This window comes from Anolis sagrei, chromosome 6 (assembly GCF_037176765.1).
Source record: "Anolis sagrei isolate rAnoSag1 chromosome 6, rAnoSag1.mat, whole genome shotgun sequence".
Taxonomy (NCBI): Eukaryota; Metazoa; Chordata; class Lepidosauria; order Squamata; family Dactyloidae; genus Anolis; species Anolis sagrei.
The window spans coordinates 75,843,314-75,868,933 of NC_090026.1; the positions used below are offsets into that span (position 1 = coordinate 75,843,314).

The following is a 25,620-nucleotide window of genomic DNA, read 5'->3' on the forward strand; positions in this document are numbered from 1 at the left end:
CAACCCTGTACAGCCTAGCCCTGTACAGCCCTGTACAGCCGTTAATAATTAAAATGATTAACGTGTTCATTTTTATTAGAATTTCATCATTTTTTATCAAACATCAGAATAAATCAAAACTTTGATTATTCTGTGTTTTAGAGGGATGAAGGAAAGCACAGATTGATTTGATTATGTACATAGTATGTTACCTTAATTTTCATTCTACGTACACTAACATTCTTCTGTTATTGGAATGATTATATTTTGAAGCTGATTCCATTTAATCTTTTATATTCACAAAAGAGAGCACTTGCACTCTACAATCATTCAGGATTTCTGAAACTTTGCTTTTCGTCAACTACATGGAATAGAACTAAAAACAAAAAAAATCACACAGGGAATGTAGTGCTTTGTTATCTAATTTTTCCCTTCACCTTCTTTTATTAATAGAGTAATGAGGCTACATCCAGTATTAATATTTTCTAGAACAGCATCACTGATATCAATATAACTTAATGTAGTTACATTCAATGACTGTTTGAAAAAGGTCTGTTGAATTAACCCAATAAACATTATTTGTTTTGTGTATGGGTTGTATTAGTTTTATTACTTCCTGTAAATCTTAGTAATGCAGTTTACCAATGCAGTCTTGTGTTTATCTAGAACTTAGTTCCATCAAACCTAATGGGGCTTAATGCCAGATCTGCGCACACAGTGTTGTAGCCTTGTAGTGCAACTCCTATTTGTGCTGTAGAGCTTATTCCCACATAAGAGGGTATAGGATTTCAGTTAACATGTAATTTTCTCTTTAGTAACTTCTCTGTGAATTGCTTCATATTGGTTTACTTCCCCACAGGTGCAGAACATTTTTCCATTAATGCACTGTTGAGTAGGTTATCACAGCTGATAATAAGAACTGCATAGTAAAAAGTGGGATGCAAGGGGAGTGACCACCAATGAGTACAAGGTGCTGAATGCTGGATTTCAGAATAAGGAGTTGGTAAAACCACCTTTGAGTATTTGTTGGCCAAGAAAAGCTTATGAAATTTATGTAGATACCATATATCAACAAGGGACTTGAAGGCTCATGCAAACACATAGCCACATATAGAAAGGATAAAAATAAAATAAACCCTTCATCTTCATTTGAGACCTGTAATACACAGAGGTTTTGGATAGCAGTAACTGTATAAACTTCTGTGCTTGAGGACTCCTAAATTGTTGAATCTTTGAAACTTTTGGATGTTTATCTGTGATTAATTTGAAGTTAATAATACCAGAAACTATGGTTATTTCAAAATCTTTCATTTTAAAATGTCATGGTTTTGTTTTTGTTTTTGTTTTAAATTCTTTTCAAAGAACAGAGCAACAGAACAAATTCAAAAGAGATTCATGAAGATCTTTCTTTCCAGCATTATGTTTCCTTGTTACAGGGATTTTTGTACATTCCAGGTTGGCCCAAAGTGGAACAGGAATACATGTGGTTATGTACTCAGTAATATCTGAAAAGTGTTTTTTTTTATTGTTGTTTGGCTATTTACAACTCTTTTAAAGGGAACTCTGGTTTATCTGTTTAAAGATAAATCAAGGTTTCATATTATTTATAATTGCATTCCCTTTAATGTTAAACTAAGGGCAGTTCCAGGCAGGCCTTTATCCCAGGAGAATCCACATTAAAAAAAAACTGTGCTGACTGAAAAACTACCAAGAAGGCATATACAGTCAGGGCACTTCTATGCATGACAGGAATGCACACCAAAGTGGGTTTTTAAAACCCACTTTGGCACACATTTCTGTCCCCACTTCACCCAAAAAACCAAGTCTTTTCTGGGGGTGTTTCCTTTAAACATAGCCGTGACATTCAGACGATGAGTAAGAAGACATTCTGAACTAAACCGTTCTAAACAGTCCAAAAACAGCCAAAGGTAGCAAAAATCAGTGGAGGAAATGACTATTGAAGATATGCCCAAGTGCTTTAAAAATTAGATCTGAGTTGCAACAAGACCAGGCATCAGCACTACAACTGTTATATCAGAAAAGGCAAATGTAATATTTAAACTGATGAGCACTGGAGCAATTGCTGACAAAGCAATAGCATATGAAGAATGCATGAAGAAACTACCCAAAATAACACTTATCCCACAATACAAACTGTAGGACACAGAAAACCACAAATGAAGAGTCAGGAAGAATATGAAGGAGGAGGCGATGTAATAGCATTTCTGCTTGATTGGTTTAATGATATCTGCACAGACATCTGCATTATAAATGATGACATACAAAGTGCTCATAGAGTATTAAAGTCTAATCATCAGCCATTAGAACATTATACAGATATCATAATATAATTTACAAGATACTAAAAAGGAAAACCATGTCAATCATGGAGCAGTAGTAAAAATCTAGAATATAGAGACAAACAGATACAAATATCCCACAATCTAGTCAAGGAACATCTCAATAAATTTAAACCTTTTCTCTCATTCACTTGAAGATGTAGTTGTGCCACTGGGCAGGCCCGTAGCCAGGATTTTGATTTGGGGGGGGGGGGGGGTGAGTCTGAGTGAAAGAGGGTCTACCCTAGCAAACCTTTTGTATCATTACCCCAATACCCCCATGCATATGAGATATATTGAGCATGGTGATCAGATCATGATATGAATAAACATAACAGTACCCCAGTAAGGCCTTTTCGCAGACCACCATGAGAATTTCAGGGAGGGGGGGGGGGCTCAAGCCCCCCCCCCCCCCCCGGCTACATGCCTGCCACTGGGGTTTTCTATTCAGGCTAATCATAATTCATGAATGAGCTATATGGAAACAGCCACAAACTGGAGAACTTTGAAACATTATATAAAGCAATCAAACAGCTATAGATTAGTATCTGAAAATGAAGATGAAACATGGAACACAGGTCTGTGCTTGGAGATTTTTTGTTGTTGTTATGTAAGATTTGAAACTTTAAACTTCTCAAGTTATCTCATTTCTCTTTTTTTCAATGTAGTAGAGGCCAATACTTTCTTGCAAGAAAGTATTGAAAAAATGTAACCAAAATCAAATGCCTGGAATAGGTTTTGTGTGGAATAACTGAGGTAGTTGGGTATGTTAAGCTTGGAAAAGACTGAGAGGCAACATAACTATCTTTAACTATTCAAACTTATGCCATGTAGAAGATGGAGCAACCTAGAAATGAACAAAGGGATTAAATTGTAAGCAAAGAGAAACTTCTTTGATGTGAAAACTGTTCAACTTGGAATTGAATGACCCGGGGTGCTTCCAGATAGTGCCAAAATCCATGTTTAAATTTGGGGGGGGGGGGGGGTTAAAAAATCCCAGGACCTGACTGCCGGTCCCCACACAGACCTGTTAGTCACAGATTTGGGTCCTTCACCATCCTCACAGACTTCCTCTGTACTGGAACAAGATAGATGGTGGACAGGGGACACACATCGGATTTTTTTAAAAAATCCTGTTATGAACTGAACAGTATATGCACACATGTATAAATATAAGCAGATTTGCATGTGCGCATATGAGGTAAAGCACATAATGGAGGGAATTTTTTTTAAAAAAGCTTCCACAGGATCTTTCTTTTCTCCCAATTGTTAATTCAACCTCTGTTTAAGATTACAAAGATTAAAAGATAGATTTTCAGGGAGTTCTAATTGCTTTCTACTTGTGTTTCCCTTAAGCCATCTGTGTGTCTGTTTAACAACCCAATTAGCTGATCAGTTGTTTCGGACTTTAAAAAAATGCACATCCACTGGAGCAGTCTACACAGAAGGGAGAAAAGGAAATCACAGGGATATAAGCGGACCTTTTTAACATATGTTTTTCATCTGTTACTGCAAATCAGATTTAGCACTAGCATCATTTAGCTGCCCACCCTTTTAACCCAGTAACTTCTGCATTTTAGGGCCTGTAGAAGGGCCCTCAGGGAGTAGTGGACCCTCCTTCTTTAAATAGATCAGATTGGCACCTTTCAGGAATGTTTTGGTTGTGTATTTCTGCAAAGCAAGGCATTGGACTAAATTACTCTTGTGGTCCCTTCCAGATGTCTGATTGAATACTTCTATGAGAATTCCTCTGTTGAGCATTTTTGTTTGGTTTTTTTACTTTTTGCATAGGGTGGGTGAAATAGGGCTTTCTATGTAATCCAACTCACCAGCCCTATTCATGAAACATTAAACCAATATATTTTAGCAAGTATTTGGAGAGCGAAGTAAAGTAATGAGAAACGCTATACTTTCTATGCATGCAATCATAATACCTTCTCAAGAATTATTTGTTTTTGAATACACTGCTACCCTAAATTATAAATGGAGATATGAAACTAATTATCTAATCTGACCATGCTCCTGTAATGTCAACTACCTTTTTTCCAACACTTGCATTTGATGGCTTCAATCCATCAGTGTAGCTTTTGGGTAAAAAAAAATCAATTGAGACTCCCCTGAAGCCAAAAATCACTTGAGACCCTCCCTAAGTCCCTTACCTCCCCCCATTCAAAAATACTTAATATCATAATGATGGTAATTGATGAGCAGAAAAGGGCTATGCCACCGCAGGTACTTCATATTCTTTCAGAAAAACACAAAACAACCAAAGGCAATAAAATGTATGGAAAATAGAAACACACTGAACATGATAGAATCCTCTTTGATATATTCATGAATCATGACCTTGAGATTAGCCATTAAGAATTTAAAAGGCTGGGTAGAACATTGAAATGGAAATCATCCAGGTCTGTGCATCAGAATGAGCTCCACACACCTAAATGGGCAATACTACTTTGCAAACACTAAAAAAAGATGTTTTAAAGTTGTCATCAGATAATCTGTCACTCAGAAAATCCTAATTTAGTCGGTTTGTGCACCTTTTCGCAAACTGTCAAAACATTTCTTTAAAAGTAAACTGCAATAATGATTTTTCTGGAAAGTTTTATAAATCACTTGGAGAAACTCAAAACTCACACATAATATCAATTTTGACAGTAGGAAAAATTCAGATCACTGGAAAGGAACATGTTGATTATTATATCTGAACCAAGGAAAGATCACTTAGACCCAGCAGCTTATTGCCCAATTTCCTCAATTGATCAAGGAAGTAAGATATGCCCATCACTCTCAGCCAAATGCCTTAATCAATATATCACATTATATATGCATACTGACCAGGCAGATGTTGAGCCTTCCAGGCAGATGACAGATGTGATATGCTGCGTGTACTTAGTATAATTCATCACAGTGGTAATTGAATATAACAGTTATAATAATAAAACTTTATTTCTGTCGTACCCAGACACTTCCTTCACTATCCCTATATGCCCTCAAAATATTTGATGGAATCAGCTGATCATAGCTCTTCAGCATTTTCGAACATATGGGCCTTGGAAAACAGTTTCCAAGAGCAGTAATGAAATATATTCCATATATGTCTCAGTTTCCACAAGCCAACTGGATTCAAAATCTGCCCAATTAAACAGAGACACAAGACAAGGATGGCTTCAGTTCTTCTTACTATTTCCAGTTATTATTGAACAGGAACCTCTTGTTTAATGGATCAGAAGACAACATAAAACAGGGCTAACAATGAACAGCAGAATGGCTAGATGTATTTGCAGTCAATATATCTCAGTTACTTACTTATTCAAAAATGGTTTGAATTCCTTAAAGCATCTATGTAATGTATTCCAATTGTGTGTATGTGTGTTCATGCCTTTACGTCATCTGTTGATTTATGGCAGCTCTATGAATTTCATAGTCCTGTGAATTTCTTCAGCAAGAAATATTCAGAGGTGGTTTTGCCAGTTCCTTCCTTCCTTAATAATTAGGTCTCCAATTCATAAGCAATTGAATAAATCCTAGGAAGTTATCAAACTAATTTTCTAGTAATGACAGAATGTTAATGTGTTAGCCATAATGCTGATTTTTCCAGGTCATGAAAAAAAATACAGTGTAAAAATGAAAAATGGACAACCTCTGAGTTATCAATGACAAATGCAACAGAACGGTTTTGGCCCCAAGTGCATTCAATCACTGTGAACTTGTCTTTGTAATGGCTTTGTACAAACACATGTCATATTCATGTCAGTTGAACCCATCAGTGGTCATTACTCTGTTTTCCCCAAAATAAGACAGGGTCCTCTCTTAATTTTTGCACCAAAAGATGGATTGCAATTATTTTTAGGGGATGTCTTATTTTTCCAAATTGATTTTTTAGGGCTTATTTTTGAAGTAGGACTTATTTTTTTTTTATTAGGTCTTATTTTCAGGAACACAGGGTAGCTATATGAATATTCTATATAATTCAACATGTCATTGAAAAAATATACTAACATTTTATAAATTTTCAAGTTTAGCAGGTGATGGATACCATTTTGAAATTATATCAGCATGAATTTATGATCAGTACATTTTCACTGCATTTTTAAAAGGTGATGACTGAATGGCTGTTTCATCATCACATTTTAAAAATGCAGTATCTAAGAAACATCATAACTCTCTTTGAAATAAAACATCAAAACACAGGGTTTATACAGAGCAGAGTATGAAGTATTCCTGTGGTGAACTTACTTTGCCTAAAAATTGAAATAACGTGGGAATGATGTGAGACATATTTCTAGTTTTTGGTTCAAGTTGGATTTATTTTCTCTCAGAACAACTGTTTTTCTTGTTACACATTTTAAGAAGGCTGTGCAACTTTGGCATGCTGACAGTTGCATCAGCCACCAGTCATATAATTGGCTTAGCTGTGAATGCATATAATTTTTGCTTTGTTACCTTGGCTTTGTGACATTTGAAAAAAAAATGTACACAAATTGGATGCTGTTTCTTTGGCCTGCTAATGTCAAAAGTCTTTGTTAATGAACATAGTTTTGAATTGCCAGCAGTAATTGGGTTTTTACGGATGCTAGTATGTAATGTAGTGAAGCTTTGGAAAATAATGAACTTGGAGCCTCAAGCAGTAGGCTTGTGTATTTCATTATGGGTCTGCCCTAGAAAAACACAGATAAAGATCTTTTTTAAGACCACAGTGGCCCAGAACTGGCATTATAAACCCAACCATCCACTCGTTGCTGGCCCTACTGTTAAGCAGAATGAAGCCACTGCCTCAGACAGGAGATGCAAGTGGAAAGAGATAGTTGCATGTGTCACAGAGCCTATCCTCCCTTCCCTAAAACACCCTGCTGCCCTTGGGTACAGTAGAAGACATTGGGCCAAAGTTATCAAACTTGGGATGCTTCAGATGTTTGGGCCATCAGCTCCCAAAGCCCTAGCCATCTTGTCCAATGTCTAGGAATTCAGGGAGCTGAAGTCACAGAGGGCCACAGGATGAACACCACTGCATTGGACCATCAATAGGGTTGAAATAACAAAAAGCTGCTGGCTGGTTAGCTTCTGTTCATGTAATGAAAGAGGATACCATGTTGCCCTTCACAGAACTTGGAAAAGTTATGTTTTTCATTACTAATCCCCCGCCCCCCCCATCCTTTTGCCAGCCATCATAGCCAGTGACTCTGTTAGCTGTGGGAAGCAAACAAACAGAAACAAACTTTCTCTTGTTGCCTCGACATACATATCTGCAACCTATTGAGTGTACCAGAGCTTTCCAAATGTTTCATGCTGGTGACACCCTTTTTAGACATGCATGATTTTGTGACAAGGTAACAAAATCTAGGTAACCAGAGAATAAATCAACCCCTTGTAAAAGATATAGACACATACATAAACTGTAACAGCAAAGTGTATGGGGACACAACATATCTCATGAAAATCTTTCATTCATATTTTTAAAATACATTATTTGTAAGATAACATACATTTCCATGATTTTTGCCATTTCTCCTTAGTTTTATGCAACACACCCAGACACTGCACCCAATACACTAACGTGTCATCACACACTGTATGGAAACTCTGCTCTATATACATTTCTCCTAGGCCAGTTTCTTTAGTGAAGGGAAACAAAGTGAAGGGAAAATGGCATAATCTTTAGGTGGATTTGAGGAACTAAACTGGGAGGAGTCAGTTCTCCTCAGTACATGTATTTTTCCTTTTAGAACCAGAACAGTTCTGAATTCTACTATCCTGGCTAATGCATGATTGGGCTGATCTGGATTGAAACAGTTAAATTTATCTGCACAATTTCCAAGTGTAGTGGAGACAAATTGCCTCAGCTCCACAGGACTTTGGAGGACCAAACCATCACACATTTATTTTTAACGTTTAAAAAGGCACTTTTCAGCTATAAATGTCCAGCAATACCATATGTGCTAGAATTTTGTTACAATTTTGGTTCAGTTTAGGACATTTTGAAGCCAGAAGAGGCCTTTTTTAAAATCTAGGAAGTAAAAAAGAGTCAGATATGTCCCTATTCTGAAAGTATCCTAGGACAGAGCCCTGAAAACATGAAAGGCTTCCCGTGTTCACATTTTCTGATAAAAGGCATGGATAGATGTGGAAAGATTAAGATAAAATGGACAAGGTCAGCATTCCTGTTCCCACCCAGTAATTCATCACTAAGCATTCTAAGAAATGTACAATTTATCAAAGTTATATGGAAGGCAGGTTCAAGGAGCAAACAACTGAGCACTCTTTCCTTAGGATAACATTGATTCTCTCTTCCTTTTGTTCCTTTCTTCTGTGGCTCCAGTGAAATGAAGCAGAAGCTTGATGAAGAGGTTGACAAGTGCAGCATCCTTTCCAAGCAACAGAGGTTTAATGAGCGCTGCTGCATGCGTTGCTGCTCCCCTTTTACTTTTCTTATCAACACAAAGCGACAGTGCCAAGACTGTAAATACAACATCTGTAAGAACTGCAGCTCGTACCAGAGGAAGGAGAAAACCTGGCTCTGCAATGTATGCCAGCAAGCTAGGTGAGTGTTGTAAATTCCGATACCAGTAAATGGCAAAGTTGATACCCCCAAACCTTATTAACACTTATGGGACATAAAAACATACATACAAGACTTAGGGTTTTCCCTAAGTGTCTCCAGATCCATTAGTTCTCTGGACAGTCATATTAATTCCCCAGTGCCCTTGCTTACTTCGCTCATAAAACAAAGTTGCCTTCTTGTACTAGAATGGTTTGTTTGCTTTCTTTTGATTAAACTGACTTTGTTTTGATGAATGGATACATCCATGCTATAAGATCTTTGGAGAGTTGACAGTTACGTTCAAATACAAATTGGTAAATTAGAGGGAATGGACAGAGAAAATGAAATGTTAGTATTCTCCGGTTGTTGCTGGTTGTTGTTTAAAATATGTGTGACTTAAAGTGATACAGGTGTTCTACAATATATGAGATAGCTTGAATACATTTCTGTTCTTTCCTGGTGTCATATTAAAGCAGCACTTACTGAAGTGTGATACATTTTTTTATTTTATTTAATAACATTTTGTGTTACTTTTCATTAAAAAAAGAAACCCTCAGTAATGTTTTTAATGAAAATAAATAGCAATAGCTAAAAATCATAAACAGAAGGAACAATGGCCTAAATCCCATTTCTGATCTCAGCTAGCCAAGACCCAATGAAACAATGAGATTCACATAAGTGTTGTCTTACCATTCAGTAATTGATTTGAAGGATGCAATTTAAAGTTGCATTTAGGTCATTGGAAAGGGATGAGCTGATTAGTCAATAGGTGTATGTCATGTAGAGTCACACTACAAACAATCCCTGTTCAACAGCTTCTTTGGCTTATTAATTTCCTCTCGGAATTCACTTATAAAACCAGTATTTGTATGCTTTTTGCTAATGCCAATATATGCTGTCTGGGCAGCATATACCTAAGTGGAAATATAATTCAGTACAGATTTTGAATTATAACAAACACAGTCAAATGCAGCCCCTCATTAAAAATGAGCAGAGAATGGGTGACCCTGCAGAGGTTGTTAGGTTGCCTGCATCATCCACATAATGGTCAGAGGCTGGTAGAAGTTGTTGTCTTCCAACATATAGGGAGCCACATGTCCCCATGCAATGTCAAAAGCATTCCTTTTTAAACAGCAACTTTTAAATGCCTAGATAATTAAAAATTATAAATCTCAGAATCTCATGCAGATCAGGGAATCCTTTAAGCTATATAGACTGATAAGTAATTCTTCCACATTCTGGCCACTGCTTTGTAGGTCCTTTCTCTCTTCGTGCTCTCCTTGCTTGGCTTAAATCCTGTCCTTTTGCTTACATGAGAGTAGTAAATTGGTTGTGCCTCCCCCCCCCCCCCCCCCATCGTAGAACTGTTTGCCAATGCAGCCAGCACAGATCCCAGCAGATCCCATCACATGACTCACACTACTTCTGACAGGGCTCCATGCTGGTTGCATCAGCAAACTGTACTGTGATTGGGGAATCTGCACACAGCAGACTACCCATGTTTAGGTTGAAAATGCTGGGGACAGTGCAGGAATGAGCCAGAAAGGTATTCCTGTGACGGGCAATTGGGTGATATTGGCGACAGATTCACCTCGCTGCCCCACAATTTGCCGTTCTGCCCTACAGATTCCCCAACTGTCCTCCACATCAAGGACCTCCATATAGTAGGACCTTCCCCACCATCTCTTTAATTTTTCCTGACTTTTGCAAAACCATTTTCAACCAAGACATTTATTTATACAGAATTCTGCTTGATCTAATTGTACGCTTCTAAGGAGTGGACATATAGATACTAATTGATTTGACATGTGTTAATTTTCATTAGTGGGCAGTAACTCAGTCTTCATTTTCCTTCATGCCATATTGATGTATCCACTTACACTTGACAACATGGTCTGTAAACTGGATAATCTATTCCACTGATTTATGTTATTAACTCTTTGAATGAAGATGGCTTGACAGGGTAGGAGCTGCTTAAGTTTTCCTGTCACTTACCAACCTCTCTTGCAAAATTTCCACCAGGATTGATGAAAAACAGACACGATTAAATGTCTTCTGGCTACATTCTCAAGAGATATCAAAATATTATTGAAGATGACATTGGTATTTTATCAAGATTTTTAATCTCCTGTCTGATGCCAACTCTACTGTAAATCACAAGTTTTCTATTCTTGCCTTGGTAGCAATGTGTTCAGGCAAATTTTATTTCTGACATTACAGCTGATTGTTCCAGGGTTCTTCTTAGTGTTGTAATATGCTTTCAGTGTATTTGCTTTCTGTTCTTTTTTATACACATCTATTGCCAAATGAGGGCGGGAAGTAATGACTATTGCAAATTAAAGACATTGTGTATACATAGCAAATGCATTGCAGTATAATTTGCTTTTTATATAAAGTTTTTTTTTTAAAAAAAAGAAATGCGGAAAATATATGACAGAAGATACTTTTCATAGTTTGGTCTACCACAAGTTGCTTACATGTAGCATAGCAGTATTTACATTAGAAATATGTATAATGGAGAATAATGTTAAGGGAATTTCAACTTCCAAATGTTGGAAACTGTATTATGGGATAGGTTCTAGTCAGGATGACATCCAATTATATCTTTGATTCTCCTTCTGTAAAGAGACCTACCAGCTATTGAGGGAGGGTTGGTTGATAGCATTTTGAAATATGTTTCAGTGGGATCTAGGATATCTAATAAGATATTTGTGACATGGAGAGAAAAGTCAAATAAAGAATAATTTTTCAATTCTGAATATAAGACTCAAGAAAAGGGCTGAATTGCTCTTTGCTAAAATATTATAGTGTTGATGTGTTCTTCAGGAAATCTAATGGAGAACAGTATCTACTGACGTATACAGAGTGTTTCAAAATGATGGATCCAAGTTCAAAGCAGTTATATTTACACAGTTACAAACAGTTTAATGAGTAATCAGTTGTATGCTGATCTCTTTTAGTTACCCTAATAAACTCCATTTTGACAATAGCTGGCAGTAATATCCTGCGAATGAGTGAGACTAGAGGCTGTTTGTGTCCTGGGAGAGGCACCTAGCAGTAATTTGAAACTCTATGCCTCACCTTTTCAAGCAGCAAGAATTTCATTTATCAGTGGTTCATGGTTACCGAGATATAGTAATTTCAAATCAGGTTCATCTTTTTGAAACACCTTATAATACTCCTATGGCTCCTGTCTTATATTATTTTGTATGTTTCTAAACAAACAGCAAATATTAGAAAGTGAAGCAAGTCTTTGGTGGCCTGATTCCAAAAAACCAAAGCCTTAAGTTCATCCTGGAGAGACTGGAACCTCACTGTTCGTTCAAAGAACTTGGTGGCAAGTGAATAACAATTATATCCTACTGCAATAATCCCTTCTCTATTCATCTTGATGTATGTGTATGTGATTTTTTTTAAAAAAGGAAAACACATACTGGGAACACACAGAACGTTTACAAATAGATCCTTCATTAGATTCTATGTTTTGCACTACAAAAGGTCTATAGGGAAACACCTTTACATAAACTAGGAATATATTTTTTTAATAATCAGGGTTTATGGCATAGACTTTATGTCCCTTTATTTGTATGTTAAGGGCAAGAGGAATTTAAACTGAGTATTTTGCAAGTGTGCTGTCAGTACCACTTGCTAATTTAATTAACACCATTTCAGTTCTTTAATCTAGTTTTTTTTCTTGAACTCTCTTGAAGATCTGTAGGACTAGGTCAAAATTCTTGATGGAATCTGGACACATTATTTCAACTGCTTGCTCTGTACTTCAGACTGATTACTTTGTAAATGAAGAAAGCTACTCTTAGCACACATAATGTGTCCTTTACAAAGCCATGTGGAAGACTTGTAATCCTTCAGTTTTTACTTACACAACTTTTTTGGCCTAACATTTAACTGAGTATGACTGATAAAGTAACCAAATTATAATTTGATTGTGTGTTTAGAATGCGATTTTCCTGCTTCTTGGCAGGGGGTTGGACTGGATAGCCCACAAGGTCTCTTCCAACTCTATGATTCTCTAATGATTATAACTATTTTTCTCCTCCCCGTTTCCTATTTTTGTTCATTATCTGTGCCATTATATTTTTGCTTCTTCAGAAAGTGAGTTGTGTAGAGGTTTTTTCCAATTTATTTAACTGTAAATGTTAATTACATTGGGTTCTTAAAGCATACGTTTGTTCTTTTATATGGTTATATTGTATGCTTCTGTTTTGCAATAAATTGAAGCTACATTCTTAAAAGTTTCTTAACTTTCAAGTTGTTTTCATTAAATTTTTCATTACGGGCAGTCCCCAAGTTACAAACAAGATAGATTATGTAGGCTTGTTCTTAAGTCGAATTTGTTTTGTCAGTCGGAACAAGTACATTTTTAGGAGTAACTTGAGCCATATATATATTAAAGCTTTGGATAGCATAGGGCAAGGTTAACATCCCTGCAGAGTTTGTTTTGCTGTCTGTGCCCCTGTTCAGAGGATTTCACCTCACTTTCTGTACCTGTGATAAGTTGATTTTGAAAAAAAATGTAGCTTGTTGTGGAAGCAAGGTTTGATGGTAAAACTTCAGTAGAGAGCCCTTTTCGCCATGATAGCTCTTCCAGAAGTGAATTTCCTTTCTGAGGGGTAGATTTCTCTCACTTCCTGTTGTCTCACCCCCATTAAAAAACTCTAAAATTACAACAGCAAAACAGCAGAGAGGAAGCAACCAGGCACATCTTAACACCTCTCAACAAAACATTTCCCAGGCTGAAGGTGGTCAGCTGAAACATTCACATCTAGCTTCAGCAGAGAAGAGCTCTGTGCCCCACCCCAGTCATTCCACAGATATATAAACCCATTTTCCTATTTCCAACAGACCTCACTACCTCTGAGGATGCTTGCCATAGATGCAGGCGAAACGTCAGGAAAAATGCCTCTAGAACATGGCCATATAGCCCGAAAAAACCCACAAGAACCTTATGAGTCATTTGTAAGTCGGATGTTTGTAACTCAGGGACTACCTGTATCACATAGTACATAGAGCATAGGAATGGGAGTTGTCATGATGTGGATCCTATTGTGGACAAGTTTCTGGCACATTGCTCACGCTCGATTATAGCCAAATTAATTTCCATGAGAGAAAAAGCTTGGCAGCTGGACATTTTAAGTGCTTTAAGTGGCTCTTTGAAAAATAAATACTGGTAAATGTGTCTGGATTTCCACAGGCTGGGAAATAGGTATTTTGCAAAAATTAAATTAAAATTTAAAAATTCTGAAATAGACATGTTTTTCACACCACCTCTTCAGCAAGACTAAAGAAGATCATTTTTGTAAGTTAATGTATCTTCATGAGATGTAACTAAAGCTTCTAGGTTCACCGCTACACTTGCACCCTTTTAAACATTGATTACAGTATTGATTACAGCTTGACCATTTTCATATACATTGTGAATGTTCTTGGTTAAGCTTTAGTCTCAGACCCTATCTACACTGCCATACAATGCAGTTCGAACTGCATTATAATGATCAGTGTAGATTCATATAATGCAGACTGAATTTCATTGGACTGGATAATATGAGTCTACACTGCCATATAATCCAGTTCAGTGTAGTAAAACTGTATTCAAAACCTGTATTATATAGCAGTGTAGTTGGGGCCTCAGTCCCCCGTCGCATCCCCTGTCCCCCTAATCAAATAACCACAAAGAGAAGATCTGCTTCCATTTTTATTAATAGCAGTTTAGCAACTTCTCTCAAACTGTGGTATATCTTACCTCTCCAACTATGATTTTTAATACTGTGTGGTGTACTGAAATTAAAGATAATTTATGACATAAAGCCCTGACACTGTAAATTTCTCAATTATGAGCTGAATAGACATAAGATGTGAGAGAGTAGTTTAAGAAGTGTTATTTGTTTACTTAGTCATTTGCCATTAATGATATAGCCTTTTCTCTGATTGACACTTGAGGAAATTATCATATTATTTTGCATGTGATTTAACTAATTTAACAATGCCAGTAATTTTGTGTTAAAGTAGTTTTTTTATTTGTTTTATGAGCACCTCTATGCACATAATAAACAGGAGTGGTGATAGTGGACAGCCTCGCCTGGTACCCCTTCCTATTTTGATTTTTTGTGTTTTCTCACCATTGATTATCAACTGTGCATATTGGTCTTTGTATATAGCTCTTATTTTATATATATTGGTCTCCCATATCATGTGCTTGCAGAACTTCCATCATGAAGTCCCAGTTTAAGCTATCAAATTCTTTTTCTATGTCTAGAAAGAGTATTGCTAATTTCCTGCTGGGGTATTTGTCAAATAGTTCAATTATGTCGATAAGGCATTTTCTGTTTGATTTGTCTGTTTGGTAGAAAGAAATAGAACATTTCAGATATCCAATTAAATGAATGTCATGTAGCTTATGCAATAATAATTCAAATTTAAAAAATCATGAGTCTCTTTTGAACACAATTTCCATCCTGAAAACTGGACAATCCTCTTTGTTGATAGAAAAGATCAGTATATTCTGTAATGCCTTTTTTCACAACTAGAATTTCCAAGTGGAGTATATTTTCAGGTGTAGGAAATGCTGCTGGAAGGTGGAGCAATTCGAAAATAGACGTGGTGAGTTGTTGGTGTCTGTGATAGAGCTGTATCTCTGTCACAGGCATATACAATTCTAAGAACCTTATCCCATGGGGGAAGCAGGAGGAATAATCTTGTTGACCATATTGTTTGTTCTGTTTATATGGAAAACGAATAATATATTCACCCCCCTCATGCGGTGTACTACAGTAATCCTCCACACTCTCTGCTATCACACAGGTGAATGTAGTCCCCACCCATATTTCCTCTTCTTCAATTAAAAAGGGGGAAACCTTTGTGGCAGTCCAAAATCTAAGTCTAAAAAAAGGGGGAAATGTAGTTACACAAACTGCTAATATAACAAAAGTGTGCAATTCCTGAAGAATAATTTTTTTTAATTGCCATAAAAGTTTGATGCAAGAGGAGAAAAGGAACATCGAGACACATTTCAAGACTGCCCACAGGAATACCCTCACTATGTCATCACTAGAACAATCTGACATGGAAGAATCTGACAGTTTCCAATGTATGTTAAAATAAGCACCTTTAGCCATTTCTGCACAAATCGGGAGGTCTGGAAACAATTGCTCCTCAGCTCCAAAATCTCCTTTTCTATACACTTTGAAAACAGTTTAAAGTTGAAGTCCCATGGTGAACCACTGGACTTTAAACTGTTTTTGAAGTGTGTAGAAATGGGAGGGGGTGTGTGTGTCTGATGAGATCCTAAAGTTCTAGAAGCTGTTATGTTACCTACCCCCTTGCTATCTACAAAGTTTTACAAGGAAACACCTGTAGCAAGAAGATGTGAAACATTGGCAAGTCTCAATATTGCCTTGATAATAGAAGGTGCAACTGGAAAAATGTCTTTTCTATGCCAAAGAAAAAGAATATTTGATCTTCCAGAAGTACTAGGCATCATAGCCAGTTGTACAAGATTGTGTAGGTAACAGTCTACAAACTTTGATGGGCTAACATTTTGCTCTGTAGAATTTTTAAAAATATGCCACACAATAATGTTTTGAAAACTAGCCTTGTTGATTCTATCCCCTGTTAAAGATTTTGCTTTTATTACTTGTGCAGGAATTTACCCAGTAATGTTGTGAAAAATATACATATGATATATTGCAGAGACAAGTCTCAGGTGGGAAGTCTTTACTTTTAAACTCAATTCTTCTCCCTCTGTGTTGTCAAAGGCTTTCATGGCTGGAATTACTGGGTTGTTGTAGGTTTCTTGGGCTGTATGGCTATGTTCTAGAAGTATTATCTCCTGACTTTTCACCTACATCTATGGCAGGCATCCTCAGAGATAAGCTATTTGATTTACATTTTTTCAGAAAACAATTCATTGCTTGGAAACATCATACGGCAGCACGCAATTTGGAAAGAAAGCCAGTGAAGTAGTGAGACATGTGTTTTTTTATTGTGTACTTACATTCATGTTTCCATGTAGATGTTTCTAACAAATGAAATTTACTTTGTTTAAAGTCAAAGTGTGGTTGAAATTAAGAGTTTCCAGGGCAATATGAATAATAGGTTTTCACATGTTTTACATTGTTTATTTGATATATATTTAAAACAGCTTGGTAGCCTTGTAATCCCAAACAAAACCATACTGTGTGAGTACCCAAGGAGAGTCTCAGCAGGAAAACATAAAGCGTAGAACTGCTACACAGTGGAATGAACAAAAGAAACAAAAATAAAGGTGTTATAGGCTTTAGGGTGAATGTTTATGGAAACATTGCTACTAATAGCTAAAGTGACTTTCCTTGGTTTCTGTTTTGACAGAGCTCCTTTTAAATTTCTTTGAAGGCAAAGTGCCATTTATATTGAAGTCAACTCTGAGCAATAGTGAAAGATTGTTATTTAAATTAATTGGTGAGAAACCTTAAATGCCTTAATACTGTGTTGGATCTTGAAAGTTAAGCAGGACCATGTCTGGTTAGTACTCCAGTGGGGCACTACCAAGAAATACCAAGAGCTGTAGGGTATATTTCAAAGTAAGGCTATGGCCAACTGCCTCTGATTATCCCTTGCTTAAGTAAATTTTATACAGTCACTATAAGTTGACAGGTGAATTGAAAGAAACTTGGATGTGACACTTGCAGAAGACTGCAATACAAATACCGAAAATGCATGTAGGCCAAAAGGCCTCACCAGTGAGGTCAATAAACTGTGTTGGGGACATAGGAAGGAGCTATCTCAGTTGTAGAATGCCCTCCCCTTGTAGGCCTAGGCCCTCTCTACACTGCCATATAATCCAGTATCTGATCCCAGATTATCTGATTTGAACTGGAATACATGGCAGTCAGGCCCGTAGCTGGGGGAGGGGGTTGAGAGGCTTCAGCCCCCCCCCCCCCCCAAATTCTCAGGGTGGTCCGCGAGAAGGCCTTACTGGTACATTTTTAAACTGTTATGTTTATTCATATCATGATCTGATCACCATGCTCAATATAGAATCATAGAATCAAAGAGTTGGAAGAGACCTCATGGGCCATTCAGTCCAACCCCCTGCCAAGAAGCAGGAATATTGCATTCAAATCACCCCTGACAAATGGCCATCCAGCCTCTGCTTAAAAGCTTCCAATGAAGGAGCCTCCACCACACTCCGGGGCAGAGAGTTCCACTGCTGAACGGCTCTCACAGTCAGGAAGTTCTTCCTAATGTTCAGATGGAATCTCCTCTCTTGTAGTTTGAAGCCATATATCCCATATGCATGGGGGTATTGGGATAACAATACAAAAGGTTTGCTAGGGTAGATCCTGAGCCCCCCCCCCACCCCGAAAACAAACTCAACCCCCACCCCCCGAATCAAAATCCTGGCTACGGGCCTGATGGCAGTGTAGAGTTATATACTCTAGTTCAAAGCAAATCATCTGGAATCAGATATTGGATTATATGGCAGTGTAAATCCAGCCCCAGTTGGCATCAATAATGATTTCATGTATCTACTGAGGAAAACGTTGGCCTCATTGATTTTTCTGAGATGCTAATGCACACAGTTTAAACTACAGTATGTTAATCTTTCACATATTAATTAGGTTTACTACGTTTAATTTTATTTCTAAAGTCCCCTGAAATCTTTTTTATATAAGATGGGATAGAAATATCTAGAAGAGAAATCCTTCCTCTCTTACCACAGTTTCAACTCTTACTATCATATATCAAATAACTTACACCAGAAGTGGGGAATATGTCATTTTTTAGATGTTGCCAAAGTACAGCTTTTATTCTTCTTCATCAGTGGGCGTATTGGTATGGTTTGCAGTGTAATAAGATCTGAACATCAACATGATAGTAAGCCTCCAAGTGCTAGCAATGCTCTTAAGCACTTCAGTTTGTCCACATGAATATAAAAGAACAGGTCTAGTGGCAGGAGTATAACATAACTGACAGAGCAGACTGTTGCATGGGAAACCCTAAATCTATTCTATCATCAAATTTTTAGTCTAAAGTGCTTGCATGCATTAGTAATGGTGCATAATACATGCCGTTGTTAGATAAACACTGTAAAGATAAAATGCAGTCATGCAAATGTCTAGCGTCCCACTTCCACAAGAATATATGCTTCTCCTCTTTACTGGGCAATGTATTAGACTTACGGTTGGGAGCCCCCGGTGGGGCAGTGAGTTAAACCCTTGTTCTGGCAGGATTGCTAACTGACAGGTCAGGGGTTTGAATCTAGGGATAGCGGTTTAAATCCTTTCTGTCAGCTCTAGCTCACCATGTGGGGACATGAGGGAAGCCTCCCACAAGGATGGTAAAAACATCAAACATCCGGGCATCCCCTGGGCAATGTCCTTGCAGATGGCCAATTCTCTCACACCAGAAGCAACTTGCAATTTCTCAAAGTCGCTCCTGACAAACAAAAAACAAAAAACAGTTGAGTTAAATTTACCCAAACAGATGCACTATCATGTGTGATGAGTGAAATCAGCAGCTAAGCATGAAGTAATTTTTTTTGATCATTCTATAAAAGGAATGTTAAATAATGATAGCAGTTACAAAATCAGATTTTTTAAAAAAAGATTTGAAAAGATACCCAAAGGCAGGTGCTTTTGAGGTCACTTTGAAGGCTTGTTGCCAGGACTTCCAAGAATGAGTTCAGATCTTAGTGATAAACGGTATCACCAGATTTCACGTATTCTGTCAAGATCCTTTGAGCTTTGGGATGAGGAAATGACACACTCAACCACATCCATACTCAACCTATCAAAGGAAAGTCAACAAGGAATTCCAGCATTCCATTGCCTTATTGCACTATATCTCAAAGGCTTGGTCCCACAGCCAAGTTTTTACCATCTTTCTGAGGGACAGGAGGTTGGGGGCTGATCTAATCTCCCCAGGGAGGGAGTTCCATAGCCAAGTGGCAATCACTGAAAAGGCCCTCTCTCTTGTCCCTGCCAATCATGCCTGTGAGGGTGGCAGGATTGAGAGCAGGGCCTCCCCATAAGATCTTAATCTCCGCGGTGGTTTATTGAGGGAGATGTGTTCAGACAGGTAAATTGCGCCGGGGCCATTTAGGTCTTTACGGGCCAAAGCCAGCATTTTGAATTGTGCTTGGTAGCCAACTGGCAACCAGTGGAGCTGACACAACATGGGAGTTGTGTGCTTCCTGTATGCAGCACCAGTTATTAACCTGGCTGCCTCTTGTTGGACTATTTGAAGCTTCCAAACAGTCTTCAAAGGCAATCGTATGTAGAGCACATTGCAGTAGTCTATCTTAGATGAAAGAAGAGATGGACCACTGTAGCCAAGTCTGACTACCCAAGGTACAGGTGCAACTGGCACACAAGTTTTAATCATGTGAAAGCCCCCCAACCACCACCAAAACCTGAGGTTCTAGGCTCAGCGATGAGTCCAGGAGGACTCTCAAGCTGCGAACCTGCACTTTCAAGAGGAGTGTAACCTCATCCAGCACAGGCTGTAACCCTATACCCTGTTCGGCCTTGCAACTGACCAGGAGGACCTCTGTTTTGTCTGGATTCAACTTCAATTTGGTCACCCTCATCCAGACCACTACAGTGGCCAGGCACTGGTTCAAGACCTGGACAGCCTCCTTAGCATCTGGTGGAAATAAGTAGTAGAATTGGGCATCATCTGCTTACAGATGGCATCGGACTCCCAAACTCTGGCTGATTTCACCCAATAGCTTCATGTAGAAGTTAAACAACATGGGGGACAATACTGAGCCCTGCGGGACACCACAGGACAATGGTTGTGGGGCCAAGCAGGAGTCCCCCAGCAACTTTTGGGGAACGGTCTTCCATGAAGGACTGGAGCCACTGCAGAACAGTACCTCCAAGACTCATCCTTATGAGGCAACCCCAATGGATACCATGCCTTTTCGTATTGAAGGCCACTGATAGGTCCAGGAGAATTTATGTGGACACACTCACCCTGTCAAGCTTTCTGTGGAGATCATACACTAAGGCGACCATGGCTGACTCATTTCCATGACCCGGACTGAAAGCAGATTGCAATGATCCAGACAGTTAGGTTCATTTAAGAACCCCTGGAGCTGCAAGGCAGTACAAAGTTTGAAAGATACAAGTTACACAAAAATCATAAAATGGATACAATTTAGTAATGTGTTAGGAACAATATAGTTCAGGGGGGTACAGCTGCTGCTGGGTTTATTCCCAATCTTCCAAAGCCTTGAACTTGTATAACTCCAAACCTCTGGGAAAGTCACATATTTATTTGTGATCTCTTAGTGAACAACTATAAATGTTTTGCTGGGGGAGGGATATCATGACTCACTAACAATCGGACTAAGAGAAGGATCTCAGAGCCTAATCAGGCTCATATAAGGAGGTATGTTCCCCCACATAGCCTGGACCTGAACTATATAGATAGGATGGTAGTATTTTTGTTTTTTATATATATGATATACTTTTCTTTGAGATCTACAGATTTTTACCATGGATGTCAAAAACAATAGACCAATAATGGTATTACTGAAAAAGTTGTCTCAGATCACCTTCCAGACCATATTTTGTGATGGTTTTACTCCCTCCCACCTGCTTATACTAAAAGGATATGTGCTCAGCTTGACTTAAGAGGGCATTTCACAAAAAGAGACCACAACCAAAAGTATTATATGTCTTTATGTCTGCCAACCTGGTTGATTTTATGGGTGTGACTGCAATGAAAATGAGCTCGGAAGCATATGCAAGTTCGTATGAGTTCTAGTTACAAGGTTTTAGAATTTACCCAATCACTACCATATTACTATGAATAATTTTAAAATGGTAACACTGAGTAAATTGAATCTCATGTTGAAATCTGTTTGTAAATCCTTTCTGCACCTGGGTATCTTCTCCCCCCTCACGCAAAATCTACCTTGCAAGATTGAGGAACCATCTATAAAAGATTTGACAGGGAACAGATGCAACTAGAAGTGGAAATCGCTTCCTTCTGGTTGTTTTGATAGAAAGAATTCTATATCAACAGGAGTACTTTGATGGCTCTCATCTATTGTGTATATATGCAGTACTACTATTGTTATTCACACGAATGGTGAATATTTTGCATTCATTCTTCCACTGACTGTTGGTCAAAATGTTAATTTCCACAATATGTTTTAAGTGCCTGCTGTGTAGTCTCTGCATATTTCTTCTGTTAGGAGATCGGATCTGTACACTTGATTGATTGTTTGATGGGGCTGCCAAACGTATGTTGAGCACTGGAAATCTTGTGGATCGTTTCTCTGGCTGAGAGTGTTTTATTCTGTTAAGAGTCTTGGTTTTGTCTTTCATTATCATTGCTAGAATTATGCAAGGATAAGCTCTGTTTCAATGCTTGGCTGCAACAAGATAGAAGCAGGAAGGTTTAAAATATACTTGCAGAAAGGATAGTTGGAAATCATTTTTTCCATTTCCTATTTTGTTAGTTGTAGGATTTTGTCCTAATTGTGTGTAGGAATGTTGTAAATTTCTAATGTAACTTTTTTAGTTTGTTTTTGTTGTATGTTATTTTTTATTTCATGTAGATTTTATTCAGTAAAATGATTTAACAAAAAAGTGCATGGCTGCTGGCCTTCTGAATGGCTCTTAGCATTGTAATCTTGAATTAAAACTAATGGAGTTTAAAATCAACTTAAATTTGTTAAAGAAGGTGAGCTATGCGAAGAAAATGTGGGTACTTTCTACCATATGTGGTGGCCTTGTAAAGTTGTAAAGAACTATTGGAGAAAAAATACAAGAGAGTATGCAGGACATTCTGAAAATAAGAATTAAATAGAAAGCGGAGTATTTCTTACTAGGCCTCTCTCCTGACCTTCAGAAAGAAAAATTAAATAAAAATAAGGACAAATTCTTCAATTATTTTGTCATGGCTGCTAGAATAAATTATGCAAGAAACTGGAGATGTAAAGAAATTCTGACAAAAGACGACTGGCTACTAAAAATAGCCGACATAATGGGCATAGATAACCTGACACAACTACTGACTAGCCAACAAGGCACAGCCATAAAAGCAACAGACTGTACATTCTTTAAAGAATTTTTGAAATGAGAAAAAAAGAAAATTATAATATAAGAACAAGAAAGAGACTTCAAAAGACTGTACACTCCTGATGTAAATGACAAACGGTAAAAATAAAGAAAATCCTTAGAAACACGATGAAGAAGATTGGAGGTCAATAAAATTCTCCCTCTTTTTTCTTACTACCTTTCCATCCTATCCCATCCCATTCCTATAACCCATACTTAGAATCCAGTCTCCCCTGACCTTACCTAAGTGCATTTGATTGTAGTCTTTTTGTTCTTGTTATTTCCTTTTATAGCTTCCCTTGTAGAAAAAAAGTTTTCTTTTTAAATTCTAGCTTTTTAAAGTTCAATGTTACATGTACTTTTTTGCCTTCTATACCATGTACCATTTGTGCTTTGTATACCATGGTTTTGGAACTGAGGAACAGATTTTTGCTTATTGATTGTGGGCTGTATGTAGTATAATGGGCATAATTTATCCAAATTTCTTCTACATGCTCAAAAATGTGTTGTGTGCCTTCAAGTCATTTCCCACATATGACTCCAAATTGAACCTATAATAGACTTTTCTTAGCAATAGGTGGATTGTCATTGCCTTTCTGTGAGTCTAAGAGAGTATGACCCTCTATGAACCATCTTGGTGGTTAAGATGATCCAAGAAGGCTCTGTTCTCGATTCCATCCCCTTTGCAGGCGCGATTGGTGGGGATGAGAGCTAGAGCCTTCTCAGTGGTGGCCCCTCGGCTATGGAACTCCCTCCCCTGGGAAATTAGATCAGCCCCTTCTCTCCTGACCTTCAGACAGAAAGTGAACACATGGTTGTGGGACTAAGCCTTGGACAATGATTTCCCAGTGCAATGATGATCTTCTAGTGTAATAATGAATAATGTAATTCATGACTGGAATGGCTCCTGGAATATGCTTTTGGATTGTGTGTTTTTAATTAATTGTTTTAAGATTGATATGTTTTAACTATGTAGTTTTAAAGTATAGGTGTTTTATATAACGTATGTATATATGGCATTGAATTGTGCCTTGTTGTGAGCCGCCCTGAGTCCCCTTTGGGGTGAGAAGGGCAGGATATAAATGCAGTAAATAAATAAATAAATATGACCTACCCAGTGTCACTAGTAGACTTCAATAGCTGAGCAGAGATGTTAACTACTATACCATGTTGGCTCCCATCATGCTTCAAATACTGGATATATCAGTTAAGAAATATTAAGACAGGACAATCGCCATAGTTGAATTGTAGCCAAAATTATCATACTAACATTAGTTTCCTGGGAGGGAAGGGGAAACTGGTCTCCATATAAGCTTCAGAAAAGTACACACAGAGTCATTTTCCATAGATTTCCCTCTTTGGTCTCCCCCGTGGCAAACACAGTTCTATTTTGAGCCTATTTTGAAGGGCAACACTTGTTCCAAGAATATACACCATAATAATAAAGACTAAAGTGCCTCGGAGGATGTGTATTAATTCCTATACTGGCAAGACTGTATCTGGGATTAGACAGAAAAATAGGCAGGCTTTAAAACTTGATGCCTTTTTCATCAGGGAAGGTTATTATTATTATTATTATTATTATTATTATTGGAGAACTAGCTCTACTAGTGATATTCTTAGCTACCTCCTTCTTCAATAATCTGCCACATGTAATTTCACCCCACAGCAAAGGAAAAATATAGTATAAACCAGTGAGGAACTGGAAAATAATCCTGTTCAAAGTAAATACTCACCTTCAGCTTTATGTGTAATGGTTTTTGTTTTCCCTTTTGAAAAAAAAAATGCTGTGAAATTGACAAAAATGAAAACTTTTGTTTTTAAAGCAAATGCCAGTGATTCACTCATTTAGTTTTACTCGTATTGTGTCTAGGGCACACAGACTTTGAAAAAATAATGTTTTTTTTCTAGTACTTGCTATTTTTTTCAATGAAATCAAAGAAGTGGCAGCCTCAATTTATAATTTCACATTTATTAATTTTTGCCCTGACTTGAAAGTCATAAATAGATATTCCCAGGGATAATTTAGTACTTACAGATGCCATCTCAAGTCATATGAAGTTTCACTCATATACGGATTGTGAAGCCCCCTTTGTTTCACAAACAGAAAAGGGGAAAGTGTTAGACTAAAGAATGTTGGAAAATGTTGTTTTAAGCATTGAAGATTTTCCCCCATTCTTAATGGTAGGACTATTTCCCCAGCTTATATGTATTTTTAAAATACTGCTGCTGAAACATTTCTAGTCTATTTTAGAATATTTTGTATTTTAATATGCACAGATAATCTGGGTAACAGTAATTTCAGAATAAGATACATCATGCTTCATGCGTGGGGCTAAGAGGCCATCCTGAAGATAGGAATGACTGTTTTTTTCTAAAACATGGGAGTGCCAAAGGTCCTACTCATTATTAGGCTTGTGCAATCCAGGTAAACCTTGACCCGTTTTGTGTCCCTGCTTTCGGTGGGGGCCCTGATCCATTTTTGTGAGCCTCCTGCAATCAGGAGGGTAGATATCTGTTTTCACTCTGGGGTGCTGAAAGATACATTTTCTATTGGCTCATTATTGGAGGAGCTTCTCAAGCAATTAAGCTGTTTCTACTCTAGAGGAGAAGCGCTCAGCTGCAGCCGGTGCATGCTTTAAGGAGGCTTCTCTTACCTGTTTTTCTACTCTAGAGGAGAGGCGCTCAG

At 37.6% G+C, this 25,620-nt stretch overlaps 1 protein-coding gene across 3 annotated transcripts in view; it reads left to right on the forward strand.

Moving 5' to 3' along the window:
* Positions 1 to 25,620, forward strand: part of MYRIP (myosin VIIA and Rab interacting protein) — a 186,378-nt gene that overhangs the window by 85,097 nt on the left and 75,661 nt on the right. For all 3 annotated transcript variants that reach the window (XM_060781754.2, XM_060781756.2, XM_060781755.2), the window contains exon 3: positions 8,638 to 8,859. In XM_060781754.2, the coding sequence (XP_060637737.2) occupies positions 8,638 to 8,859 (222 nt within the window). The remainder of the gene's footprint in view (positions 1 to 8,637; positions 8,860 to 25,620) is intronic.